At 52.7% G+C, this 13,830-nt stretch overlaps 1 protein-coding gene across 2 annotated transcripts; it reads left to right on the top strand.

Moving 5' to 3' along the window:
• Window positions 1-2,150: 2,150 nt before the first annotated feature.
• Window positions 2,151-13,289, top strand: LOC118853670 (solute carrier family 22 member 6-like). Of its 2 annotated transcripts, XM_036763852.1 has the most exons (10): window positions 2,151-2,531; window positions 3,326-3,429; window positions 4,160-4,314; window positions 7,225-7,393; window positions 8,268-8,391; window positions 8,603-8,718; window positions 10,136-10,350; window positions 10,498-10,606; window positions 12,418-12,621; window positions 13,211-13,289. In XM_036763852.1, the coding sequence occupies exons 1-10, from the start codon at window positions 2,151-2,153 to the stop codon at window positions 13,287-13,289; spliced, it is 1,656 nt and encodes a 551-aa protein (XP_036619747.1). The 2 variants fall into 2 exon arrangements, with proteins under 2 accessions (XP_036619747.1, XP_036619748.1); XM_036763853.1 differs by lacking the exon at window positions 13,211-13,289 and having other exon boundaries at window positions 10,498-10,605; window positions 12,549-12,625.
• Window positions 13,290-13,830: the final 541 nt, after the last annotated feature.

The raw sequence follows: 13,830 nt of genomic DNA, 5'->3' as shown, positions 1-13,830 counted from the left end.
GTGGCCCTTAAGAAAGGCTGCTCAGACATTCAGGGGGCTGCTGAATCTCACTGCTGCTTCAGTCCAGTGAGAAGATGACCCTGGACCTGGGCCACCTGCATGCAGGGTTGTGACTACAGCTCCCATAGGTGAGAGGCCCAGAGAATCATTAATGTCACCATGGATTAAATTTGGGATAACATGGACGTGATGGAGATGGAGGAGGGCTGTGAGTGGACAGGAGTTTGAGGTCTCATTTTCATAGGGTTTGGGGGGGACAGACTAATTCTTATCTGTGGCACCTTGGGGTTAGTTCATTAACATATCCAATCATCTCAGAGTTTTCAGTAAAACTTTAAAGTGAACATCTCCATGGCATCTCACAACTGTCAGCACCATGTGGTTATCTGCTGGTCTTCCTGGAACTCGTCTAAGATACACATATAATGGGGCCAAAAGGCCCTGACAGCAAGACCTAGATGGATGTTCAGGATGTGACTTTTAGTTAATATATGATGCAAGTTGTCAATGATTCTCCTTAGAGCCTTGGGATGGTTTGCATGTGACTTCTGGGTTCCCCTTTGCAAACTTACTCCCAGCTCTTGCCCCATTATACTGGCTACTTTTAAACTCACTGTCCTGTAAGACTAAAAGTGTGGTCAGGGGACTAGACAAGATAAAATTTTAATACACATGTCTTAGGGGATTAGGTAAGTAAGTACCAGAGACCTCAGTCAGAATTCAAGAGGCAGGCTGGGCTCAGGGCACAAGCAACAGCTGAGGGCCAGAATGAGAAGTGGGTCAGACTCCTGGCATTCAGTCAAGAGCCCAGAGAGCCCTTCGAGGGGAGGCTGGAGCCAGGCCATGGCCCAGAGCATCGCCAAGAGGTCAGGAACTGGGACACCCACAGAGATACTCTCAAAAGCCGAAGGGGGCAGGGCTGAGGATGCTCGTCAAGTGGCACAGTCTGGTGTCAGCAGGAATGCAAGATTTTAAGGTTGGGGAGAATCTGGGACTGGGAGTGAAGATCCTGGTCTGAAGGAATCCTGTCACTAACTCCTTGTGTGGCCTTAAGCAAATCCCTTTACCCTCCTTCCAAAGCCTCTAACATCCCTCCCAGCTCTGATAGTCTCTATCCTAAGGCCCCTTCCTGACGTTATATATTGTTATGTTCTAATGCCCCTCCCAGCTCTGACAGTCTCTGTTCTCTGAGGTCTGCCACAGCTCTGGTATTCTATGTTCTAAGGTCCTACCCATCTCTAAAATTCTTTGTTTTAAGTTCTCTCCCATATTTGGATCTTTCTGTTCTATGTTCTAAACTGCCTCCCAGAACAGACATTCTGTGTTTTAAGGTCTATAACCCACCCACTCTGACATTCCATGTTCTAAGGGCCCTCCCAGCTCTCACATTCCACATTCTAAGGAACTTTCCCACCCACCACGAGCTCTGACATCCCATGTTCTCCAGACCCTCCCAGCTCTGACCTTTTAGGATGCTCTCTTCCTAGGGGTCAATTCTCTGAGCTGGCCAAAACAACCTCTGAGATGCAGGCCAAGCACAAGCCTAGGAGACTGGGCCCCAAACCAATCTCAAGGGATTCAGGTCACTCCTGCCTTTCTCTCCTTCCGCTGCTCCAGGCCCAGCCCACAGGACAGCACAAGTCAGGCCTCAGGCTCCCACAGTGCACAGTGGGGCGTCAGGCCTTTTAGAGGCACAGAATCCCAATACCCAACTTCTGTTCCCCTTTGACCCACAAGGAAAAATTAGTGTGAGACAGGTTTTCTCGGCAATCATTCTCCCTGCCTCCAGTCACATTTTAACTCTGACTGTCCAAACCTGAGGGAATAAAAGCCAAGTAGGAGGCTGAGTTGTGAGTGGCCCAAGTTCCAGGAAAGAGGGGCTGTGTGAGGCCCAGTCAGGCCCCCAGTCACCCCAGAGCTGGGAAGGCAGGCCAGAGAAGGAGGGAGGGCTAGATCAGCCTGGCTGCTGTCTCCCCCACTGAGCAAGTACAGAGTCTTCCTCTAAGAACAGAGCACGTGGGGAGCCAGACCAGGAAAGGCTGCCACCGCCCCTCTCCACCCCACTGAAAGAATAGACAGACAGTGGGCAGAAGCCCCTGGACTCTCTCGTCAAAGCTCCTGGCTCTCTGGTCAGTCCCATCCCCATCTCCATGACCTTCAATGACATCCTCCTGCAAGTGGGAGGGGTGGGCCGTTTCCAGTGGGCCCAGTTCACCCTGGTGGCCATCCCAATGCTGCTGATGGCCTCCCACAACACCATACAGAACTTCACAGCTGCTATCCCTCGCCATCACTGCCGCCCACCTCCCTCTGCCAACCTGAGTGAAGACAGCTCGGAATCTGAGGAGCTCTGGGCCTGGCTGCCCCGGGACGAGCAGGGCAGACCCGAATCATGCCGTCGCTTTATCACCCCCCAAAGGGGGTTACACTGGCCCAATGACACTGAGGCCAACGGGACTGGAGCCACTGAGGCCTGCATCGATGGCTGGACCTATGACCACAGCACCTTCCCTGCCACCATTGTGACCGAGGTAAGAGGTCTGGGGAAGAGGGATGCAGGGAGTCAAGCCCAATCTGGCCAAACCCCTGGCAAAGCAAAGCCTGGAATTTAAACCTTTCTGACTTGGTTTCCCTACTGGAGGGAAAAGGATCCAGGATCCCTGGGAAGACCAAACACGAGGGTTAAAGGGGGCAGAAAACAGGACCAAGGGGCCTTCTGAGGGCAGCAGACTCCTGCCTTCCTTGGGCAAGAGTGCTCAGAAACTAGGGAACTCCATAGGGAGGGGATAGGGAAGAAGGAAGGGGAAGAAAGACAAGGAATGGGGTAGGAGAAGGGCACTCAGAAGAAAGATGGGGGTAGGGAAGGAGGCAAGAAAGGGGGAATCTGGGGCTCGGGAAAACTGGGAGAGAGATGAGGATGAGGGAAAGGACAAGGACAGGTATGGGAAGAGGAGATGGGGAAGAGAAGGGAAGGGAAGGGAATGAGCAGGTGAGGGAGAATGGGATAAAAAGGACAAGGGAAGAGAAAGAGGGAGAGTGGAACACAGCTGGAGAGAGGGAAGGGGCACTGGGGGGGGGGCATGATGTAAAAGGAAGATGGGGATAGAAGGAGAGGTAGGTGGATGGAGGGTGGAAGACGAGAAGGGGCCAGGACAGGGCTGGGGCCGAGGAAAGAAGCTGTCTCTCCCTCTCCATCAGAGAGGCCCCTCCAGCTTTTCTTCTTCCTCTTGGCTTTCCTCAGGGGAGGGGAGTCAAGCAAGTGGCTCGCTTCCTGAGAGGCTGGCTGGGCTATCCCCCCCACCCCATCATCCTCTCTCCCCTGCAGTGGGACCTCGTTTGCAGCCACAGAGCCCTGCGGCAACTGGGCCAGTCCTTATATATGCTGGGGGTGTTCGTTGGAGCTTCTCTGTTCGGGACCTTGGCAGACAGGTCAGCCCTCGGACGTATTAGGGCTCCAGGTGGTGAGGTGGGTGGGGGCCAAGGAAGATGCCATCTGGGGAGCCAGGGCAGAGGCAGGACATTTCCACTCTGGGAAAACCCAGGGAGAGAGAAGGGGGACAACCAAGGAAATCTAGAGGGAGAAGGAGGCAAGGAAAATGCCCACAGGGCTTGGAAGAATTCTCATTGGTTCTTTTCCCCTCATAATTTAAAGACAAAAAGGAAACAGCACTTGTCCCCACAGAGAGCGCTTCACAATGACATATTATGTATTACTGTATTATTGCCGCCTCCTCCCCATTTCACAGATGAGGAAGCTGAGGTTCTGAGAAGTGACCTAATAATAGCTCACATATCTCTCACACTTTAAGGCTTTCCAAAGCACTTTCCCTGGGATTAGGCAGAAAGAGTTTCATCTCCATTTTACAGAAAAGGTGATGATGAGAGAATGATTTAGCTGAGGTTCCATGCTGGATTATTGACCCTAGGGCAGAGCTCATGACCAGGCACGTCAGAGACCTCAACTGGTTGATTGACTAATGAATTAGTGAGTGAGTGAATGAATGAATGAATGAGTGAATGAATTAGTGAATGGATGGATGGATGGATGGATGGATGGATGGATGGATGAATGCCAGGGTTGCCAGGATTGGAGGGAGGGCTGGAGGAGAAGTGGGGACATTTAGGGAGAAGAGATTCCCTACTATCCTTGTCTCCCCAGGCTGGGCCGCCGGAAGGTCTTGATCTGGACATACCTGCAGACAGCCGCGTCAGGCACATGCTGTGCCTTCTCTCCCAACTTCAGCACCTACTGCGTCTTCCGATTTCTGACTGGCGTTGCCCTGTCTGGCATGTCGATCAACTGCCTTACACTGAGTGAGCGGGATTGGGGGGTGCCGGAAAAAGGAGGGAAGTGGATGAAGGATGCAGGGGAGGGCGTGGCTTCAGGCAGTGGAATCCTGAGGCTCCCCAGCCACCCCGATATCTGAAGGCCCCGTGCTGCCTTTCTCTCACCCTCACTCCAGTCCCTATCCTGAGATCTCTCTAATACCATGCTGACCCTGCCTCCCAAGGGTGTCCTCAGCAACTGGGGCTCTTACCCAAGGCATGAACACATTTCTGACCCTCCTTCCCTCACTGCTGTATTGTTCTGGTCTCTCCCTCCACCACAGCCCCTTCACAGAAGTCAATGCAGTGAGGACCAGCAGCCACACTGTAGAGATATAAGATGGAATCTCTAGGGAAGGAGTTCTTAACTTAGGGTCTATAGACCAATTTCAGGGGTTCTGTGAACTTGGAGCGGAAAAAAATAACATTTTTCATTTCACTGACCCCTACCTGAAATTTCACATTTCCTTCAAAGAAAAGGGGTCCATCGGCTTCAGGAGGGTGCCAGAGGGGCCTGTGATGCTGGAAGGGCTCAGAACCCCTGCCCCGGGGGCGAGACTCCCCCCTCTCCAGAGACAACTGCCTTCTCTCCACCGCTCTTCAAAGGCGTGTCCCTCAGATCCAAGAGTAACCGGTTAAGGCCGCAGCCGCAGGGTCTCCTCTTCCCTAGGGCTGCGGGCCATGCAGAGCTGGAAGAATCACAACATTTAGGACTACAAGGACCCTGAGAAGGATCATCTAGCTCAGTCCCCTAATTTAATCGATAAGGAAGGAAGGAGATTTACCCCCTTGCTATGGAGGTAGGAACTAACAGAATGGGGGTTGAATCCAGATTCTCCGAAGGCTGAGTGCTCTTTCCATGGGGCCTCATTTTGCAGAGGCTTGGAGAAGTCAGCTTGCTTACCCAGGATCACTCAGATCACAAGAGGTGGTGAGGGCTCCTTCCATCGAACAACCCTCCCACTGTCCAGGACTGGTCCCTCGGGTGGTGCCCAGGCAATCTCTCAGCCTGGGTCTTCCCAGCCCAGACGGGAAGAGAGGGCCACAGGGCCCAAGCAAGACCCTTATCTCTGCCTTAGTGACCTCTCAGCCTGGCCTGTGTCCCAAGAGCTTTCCCCTAGGATCAGAAGATTTTAAGCCAGAAGGAAGCCTAGAGATCTTCTAGTCTGACTCCCTAAGGGAGTAAAGCTAGAATTTGAATCCAGGTCTCCAGACTCCAGTGCAGAGTTCCCTTTGCATCTGTTGCCCGGCCTCCTTTCCTCCAATGCCCCACCTTCTATCCCTTTGAGGCCTCCTTTGGACTGATGAGAGGGGGCTAGCAAGGTGGACTTTGCCACCTGATGGGGTCACTGGCCAAAGTGGTGTTTAGAGGGAAGGGGTCCTTGGGGATGGAGCTGGAGTTCTGGAATCCCTGGCTCTCCTGACTGACCAGGGTTCTGGCTCTGGCACCTGCCTGCCGTGCCCCACCCACTCCAGCACCCCAGCCAGGGGACTCTCTAAAGTCTCCAGCTATTCAAAGGGCCAGCCTTCCTGCTCTTCTCTTTCCCCTCGCCAGTAATCTCTTTCTGCCCTGCTTTAGGGAAATACTGTCATTGACGGAAGAACCCAAATCCCCCACTTTGAAGATGGTCAGACCTTCGAATGTAGAGTGTTTCAGTGGGAGGGGATTTTAGAAACAGAACTTGGAATGTGAGACCCAGAAGGGATATTTGACCCTAGAATGTCAGTGTTTGAAGGGACCAGAGAATACAGAATAGAGAATCTCACGTCCAGGACAAACATGAGAGGGTATAATGTTAAGCACTGGAACACAGAATGTCAAAGCCAAAGGGGCTTCAGGACACAAATCGTCAGAGGTGCCGAGCACAATCAGCATTGGAAGGGACCTTAGAATGTAAAGTGTCAGAGCTGGAATGAATAGATTAGCGAATGAAAAAACCCTCATTGTTGTTCAGTTGGGTATGACTCTTCATGACCCTATTTGGGGTTTTCCTGATAAAGATACTCGAGTGGTTCGCCATTTCCTTCTCCAGCTCATTTTACAGTTGAGTAAACTGAAGTAAGCAGGATGAAGCGACTTGGCCAGGGTCACCCAGCTAGTAAGTGTCTGAAGGTGGATTTGAACTCAGGTCTTCTTGTCTCCAGCCTGGCACTCGATGCACTGCACCACCTAGCTGCTCCAAAAAAAAATGCTTTATTAAGCATTTACTATGGCCCAGGCTCTGGGCTACACACTTGGGATACAAATGTAAGCAAGGCAGATAGTCGCTGCCTTCAATGAGCTTACAGTCTAATAGAAGAAAACATAGAAAGGAGAAAGGTATCCACAGAAGAATGTGTCGGAGAGGGAAGGCAGAGGAAATCATAAGTGGAGTCACTATTGAGCAATGGGTTAACTTGTCCTTCACAGAAATGGCGGCAGGGCTGCCCTGTTGGTGAGCTGGAGTCAGAAAGCAGGAGGAAGAGGAGGGAAGAGCAGGGAGACAGACTGGTCCTTGTGGCTGGCCTCAGGACAGAGCTGGTGCGGGAGAGGGGCAGAGGGCGGGGAGGGGCGCCTCCTTCCAGGCTAGCGCAGGGGAATGCTCCCCCATCCGAAGCCCAAGGATCAAGGATTCCGAGCTTCGGTTCTGGCAAGAGAAGACAATCCAACACAGGAGAGGTGAGCTGGAGCTGGCTCACACCCGGCTCAACTGGCCTGGGTCTGGCCGACATAGTTGGAATAGGTATCCCGGGCCTCCTACTTCTTTAGTCCTGACTCCAGGTGCCCTAAGCCCCTAGGACAACCAGGCCTTTGGCCAAACCACATTCTCATGCCTTTGGTGGGGGCCTGGAGGCACGTGAGCAGAATCCGGGGACACCTCCCTGGCTAATCCTGCATCTCTGCCCCCATCCCCCCAGACGTGGAGTGGATGCCCATCCACATGCGGGCCACAGTGGGCACTCTGGTTGGCTACACCTACAGCGTGGGGCAGTTCATCCTGGCCGGCTGTGCCTATGCTGTCCCCCACTGGCGCTGGCTGCAGTTCCTCGCCTCCGTGCCCTTCTTCATCTTCTTCCTCTACTCCTGGTATGTGAGCCCCTCATGCCCGGCCCCCAGTCCTATCTGAGCTCTTCCCTCTGTGCCCATGAGCACCTCCTGCCCAGACTTTGGCATCCCCTCCCCACCGGCTAACCGGATATATCTAAAGTATAGGTCTGGCCACGTCACTCCTGCTCAATGACCCCCTGTGGCTCCCTGTGATGTCTGGGATACCACACCAACCCCTGGCTGGGGGCATTTGAAATCCTTCCCACTTTGGCTCCAAAGCACCTTCCCAGGCTGGCTGCACGTGATGCCCCACCCCACCCCCACACATGCTGTGCTCCAAACAATTGTGGTTCTTGCTGTTTCTCATGCTCAATATTTCATCTCCCACCTCCATGCCCATGCCTGGAAGGCTCTCCCTCCTCCTCTCTGCCTCCGGGAACCCCAAGTTCCTTCCAAGGCTCAGCACAAGGGCCGCCTCCTTCAAGGGGCCTTTCCTGACCCCCGCCCTGGCACAAGCATAACAAATTACTTTGTATTTATTTTATATATAGATAATATTTATCGGTATATATTTTTGCCCAGTAGAATATAAACTCCCTGAGGGAAGGCACTGTCTTATACTTGTATTTGTATCACTAGTGCCTGCTGTGCCTCCACCCACCCCTCTGCATACACACACACACACACACACACACACACACACACACACACACACCAAGCTTGTGTGTTGTGTGTTCTAGGAAATTCCAAAGCCCTCACCCGCTTTCCTCAGTACCCCCTCTTTCCCAGATTCTGCCTTTTCCCAGTCAGAGATGGTTTAAAAACCCCCGGGGATGGGCATCTGCAAGGGCTCTGGCCCTTCTGCCCTCCCTCAAGCTATCCAGGCTTGAAACCAGGTCCTTCCTGCCTCCAGGCTCTACATTGAATCTGCAAGATGGTACTCCTCCACCGGCAGGCTGGACCTGACCCTCAGGGCACTGCAGAAGGTGGCCTGGATCAATGGGAAGCAGGAGGAAGGGGAAAAACTGAGCGTGGAGGTGAGCTGCTCACCCCACCATCTGCCACCCTTCTGAGGACCCTGGCAGACCAGAGGCTCTGCCCACACAGGCCAGGGACCAGACGAGGACAGCTAGGGTCCAGCCCTGCTCCAGCCTTGGTCCCGGGGCCTCCAGTCCTGTCTCAGTAATGGTGGTTGTGAAGGGAATGTTCTTCCTAAAGCCCCCTCTCCTACCTGGTCCTCTCCACCAGGTGCTCCAGACAAAACTGCACAAGGAGATGACCCTGAGCAAGAGCAGACACACCACCCTGGACTTGGTGCGCTTGCCCACACTCCGAGGCCTCTTCTGCTGCCTCTCCCTGATTTGGTAGGTACTGAAGGGACCCACAGACCGGGGTAGAGGCGGTCAGTGGGCTGGGCCAGGAGACATCAGGTGGAGACCAGTGGAGGCATGGATGGAGTAGCGTGGGAATCCCAACTGAGGCAGGAGAGGAAACAGGGACAGGCTTACAGCACAGAGCTCTGCACAGAGGAAGGGATCGGCGATGCCGGCTTACCCATAGAGACAGAGCTAGGGTAAGGTAACCAGAGCCTTGTCCCAGAGCACCAAAATGCAGACTATTGACGGCACTAACCATCTTTAAACAGCACATCTATAAAATGAGGCAGTTGGAGTGAATGGTCTGAGGACCCTTCTGGGTATATATCTACGGTCCTAGTTTGAAAGAACAATTAGCTAGAATAGGAAGCTCCCAGGTAGCATGCTGCAGCCACAGTTCCTCCTAGGTCAGTTCCTCCCTGGACCCACTGCCCTCCTGCTTCCCAACAACGGCCGTTTGTTCCCCAAGACTTGACTCGGCTGCTGAAATCGCTAGTTAAGGCTCTGATGCCACCCCCTCCTCAGTTCAGTCCCATCCCCAGAGCTGGGAAGTACTGAATGGGGAAGGCAGAGCCACACTCTGGGCGTCACTTTCCTTTTCTGTAAAATGGGGGAATTAGAGACTGAAGAATTCCTGAGGGCTTTTGACCCTATGGAGGCTCATAGAATTAGACCTGGAAAGGATTTCAGATGAGATCAAGTCCAATGCTCTCATTTTACAAATGAAGATATGGAAGGTCAGAGAAAGTACAAAACTAATCTATCCAGGGCTCTCTACCTGAAGGAGGATTTGAATTCAGGTCTTCCTGACTCCAAACCTTGAACCACCTAGCTGCCCATTCTGCGCTAACATGCTTTGATTCTGTTCTCCACCATCCCCAAAAGACCCCCACTGTCCCACTTAGCTGGAAGGGGTAGAGAATCGGGGGCAAGGAAGGAAACAAGCATTTATTAAGCGCCCATTATGTGCCAGGCACTGTGCTACATGCTCTGCAAACAACACCCTGAGAGGTAGAGGCTGTGATTATTCTCATAAGGCTGAAAAAAGTTAAGTGAATTCCTGACTCCAGATCCAGCTCTCTGTCTACTTTGCCACCTAGCTGCCCCCATGGTTGAATTTATTCTTCTCTCAGAACATTCTGGAACTTTCCAGACCAAGGTCCACACTGGGCTGGGGTCATTACCTCCCCACAGCCCCATTTCCTATGTGGAACCCTTTCCATCTTGTCCACTTTCTTTTCCTCCCGCTATCTTTCTGACCTTTTCCCCATCTACCTTGTTCTCCCTCCATGAGCCTCAGTCTCCTCACCTGTAAAATGAGGCAATGGACTCGATGACCACTAAGGTCCCTCTCAGCTCTCAATCCATGACCTACAACCTACAACCACTTCCCCATGTCTCCCAGGTTTGCCACCAGCTTTGCCTACTATGGACTGGTCATGGACCTGCAGTATTTTGGAACCAACATCTACCTTACCCAAGTGATCTTTGGAGCCGTGGACTTGCCGGCCAAACTCATAGGCTTCCTAGTCATTAACTACCTTGGCCGGCGCCCCGCACAAATGGCCTCCCTGCTTGTGGCTGGCATTTCCATCTTGGTCAATACGTTGGTGCCCAAAGGTAAGGTGGTGGGAAAGTCAAGGGGTCTTGGCCACTTTTCCCCTATGGCCCAGGGCTCTTGGTCTAACGCTGGAGGGGGCTGAGAAGGTCTCTGTCTCTCTCCTTAGCCCTCACTGGGTCCCCCAATATGCTTCTCCTTCTTCCCAGACTGGGGAATCATGAGGACTTCCCTGGCAGTCCTGGGGAAGGGGTGTCTGGCTGCCTCCTTCAACTGTGTCTTCCTGTACACTGGAGAGCTCTATCCCACAGTGATTCGGTGAGTATCAGAAGTCCTTTGGGGAGAGAGTCCTGCAGCTGGGGAGAGGGGGGGAAGGTGAAGATGGAAGCCCTCCTCCTGCCAGGTCAATCAGTGCCCAGAGCAATGTCCAAACACTCTGGTACCTCGTGTCCCTCCCAGTCCAAGAAGGACCAATGAATGGTAACTCCCCTATTGCCCTCTGAGGGTGGTGACCAGACCGAGAGAAGCTCATCAAGTCAACAAATGCTCACTAATTGCATGCTCCCATGGCTTCCATGGTCTTCTTATTCAGATGACTCCTGGATCTATATACCCATGCCCAGTCTTTCCCCGAGCTTTACCATCAGCCTACTGGACATTTTAAACTGGGTGTCCCACAAGCATCTCACATTCAAAATGTCCAAAACCAAACTTACTATTTTTGCCCCCAAACCCTCCCCTCTTCCAAGCTTCCCTGTTACATGATCAAGTGGGGGATGGTGGAGCAGCACATCTTTCCAGTCCCCCAAGTGTGTAACCTTGGCATCGCCCTCAGCTCCTTACTCTCACTCTCCCCACTCACCCAACTGGCTGTCAAATCACATGGATTCTAACCCCATTAACACCTCTCCTATCTGCTCCTTTCTCTCCACTGAGCCCCTCATCACATCTCACCTGGGCTATCAGAACAGCCTCCTAACCGGCCTCTCTGCCTTAAACCTCTCCCCTCCTCCAATCCATCCTCCACACAGCTGCCAGAGGGATTTTCCTAGACTGAAGGATTGACCGTGTCGCCCCATTCTATTTAAATTCCCATGGCTCCCTCTTGTTTCTAATATCAAACAGAACATCCTTCACTGGGCGTTTAAAGCTCTTCTTGCCTCAGATGCTTTCAAGCTTTCCAGCCTTGCTTCATATCACTGCCATCCACTCATGCTGTGGTGCATCCATCCTGGCCTACTTCCTCACTGTATCACCTGCCCCTGTACCTTCTCTCTTCTGGCACTTGGAACATCTGGCTTCCTTCAAAACGGAGTTCCATGAAGTCCTTCCTAATCACTTGAGCTGCCTGCATCCTCCTCCCTTACCTCCCCATCTAATGGGGGAGACACCCTGCAAAGAACTGTGCATAAAGAGTAAATGAGAGGTCATCTCGAAAGAAAAGGCCTAGCAGGGGGAATAGGGCTGGGGAAGAAGGTAGGATTTGAGCTGAGTCTTGAAGAAGCCAGGATGAAGAGGTGGGGAGGAGAGCCTTCTGAGCAAGAGGGACAGCCAGAAAAAGGGCATCACATTCAAGCAGAAGCTAAAGGCCAAAGCACCTCTGGATCATAGAGTAAGGTGTAAGAAGGCTGGAAAGGTAAGAGGGAGACAGGTTATGAAGTGCTTTGAACACCAAACAGCATTTTGTATTTGTCCTGGAGACAGGAGGGAGCCCGGGGAGTTGACTGAGTTGGGGATGGGGGTGGTTAACATGATCAGACCTGTATTTGTCAGCTAAATGGAAGATGGACTAGAATAGGGAGAGACTTGAGGCAAGCGGACCCACCAACCCAGAGACTGCGCCAGGGTGGGAGCTGTGTCCGAGCAAAGAAGGGGGAAAGTTCAAGAGATGTTGTGAAGGTAGAAACAATAGAATTTGGCAAACCGTTTGGACGGGTGAGGTGAGCAAGAGAGAGGAGACAGAGTTCGAACCCAAGTCTGCCCAGGCCAGTAGTACTTTCCACTGTATCCCAACTGCTCAGTACCCTGGAAAATCAGTCATGCTTTCTCTCTCTCTCTCTCTCTCTCTCTCTCTCTCTCTCTCTCTCTCTCTCTCTCTCTCTCTCTCTCTCTCTCTCTCGGCATTTCAGGCAGACAGGCCTGGGTATGGGCAGCATGATGGCCCGGGTGGGCAGCATCATTAGCCCTCTGGTGAATATGACTGGAGAGTTCTACCCTGCATTGCCTTCTCTCATCTATGGAGCTGTCCCCATTGCTGGTGGTGCTGTTACCTTCTTTCTTCCGGAGACACTCAACATGCCTTTGCCAGATAGTGTGGAAGAGCTGAAAGCCAGGTGACTGAAAGCTGTCAGCCCCTCCCCGCCAGGTCAGGTAACTGAAGGTTGTTAGCCCTGCCCCCCCAGGCCAGGTGAGTGAAAGTTGTCAGCACCACCCCCCCAGGGCCAGGTGACTGAAGGTTGTTAGCCCTCCCCCCCAGGCCAGGTGAGTGAAGGCTGTCTGCCCCCCACCCCCAGGCCAGGTGAATGAAGCCTTCCCTCCTCCATGTTCATGCCAGGGGCCACCAGCAGCTTTTTTCAAATGTCAATGTCTTTCTCCCCTCTTCCTACTGCTCATTGCTTGCTGACTTGTTCTTATTTTCTGAGTCTCAGAAATCCCTGGATTTCTCCTGGAATCTTCTAGGAAGCTCCCGTCTCTCAGGCAGAATTCTGGTTGTTTTTTGTAGAGGAATAGAATAGCCAGGAATGTGGCACCAGGATGCCAGGGAATGACAAAGCAGCATAGCTCCCAACATTTGCCAACATCGAGACCATCTCCCTAAAGATACCTGGTGGGCCAGCCAGCCCAGCACCCTCCAGGATTCTCTGCCTTCATCTCAGAAAGGTTATCCCCAACCAAATGAACCCTGTCTTCCTGTTCTTGTAGGCGTCGCGGGAAGAAGAAACAGAAGGAAGAGGGAGAGCAGACAATCCCCCTGCAGTCCCTGAGGAAGGACGGGCTCTGAGGATGGCTGGGAAGTTGGTCTTCAGAGGGTCCCATCCCCTTCCTCTCTCCCCTGCCCTCTTCCTAGCAACAGGAGCTGTTTCAGATGGAGCCTGAAGCTTCTCAGGGCAGGACTGGTCTGGACCAAGAGTGGAGAGGAAAACCGAAGGGATCTGCGACTGGAACAAGGAAAATCCTGTCCCTCCCCCAGCCCACAGACTGCCCCTCATGCCTTGCTCCACTCCCTCCCCATCCCCATCTGGGCCCCATTATTAAAAGGTTTGCCTATGTTCATACTTTTGGATCAGTCCTCTGGTGCCCTTTCCCGACCTCTCCCTTCTCTCCAGAGATAAGAAAAATCAGTGGAGCACCAGGGGGTCCCCATTCACCTCCAAGCTGGAGGTCCACTCAGTCTCATCCAAACCTCTGTCCTGGGGAAGAGGTCATCTACTCCAGCCCCCTACCTCCAGGCAGTGCTGTATTATAGACCATTGCAGAGGCCTGTTTAATGAAGAACTCCAAAGGATAAGTCTCAAATCCCATCCACTGACTCCCACAGAACT

Source organism: Trichosurus vulpecula, chromosome 6, assembly GCF_011100635.1.
Source record: "Trichosurus vulpecula isolate mTriVul1 chromosome 6, mTriVul1.pri, whole genome shotgun sequence".
Lineage (NCBI taxonomy): Eukaryota > Metazoa > Chordata > Mammalia > Diprotodontia > Phalangeridae > Trichosurus > Trichosurus vulpecula.
Note: the sequence above shows the minus strand (reverse complement) of the source record. Positions and strands in the feature narration are given on the sequence as shown.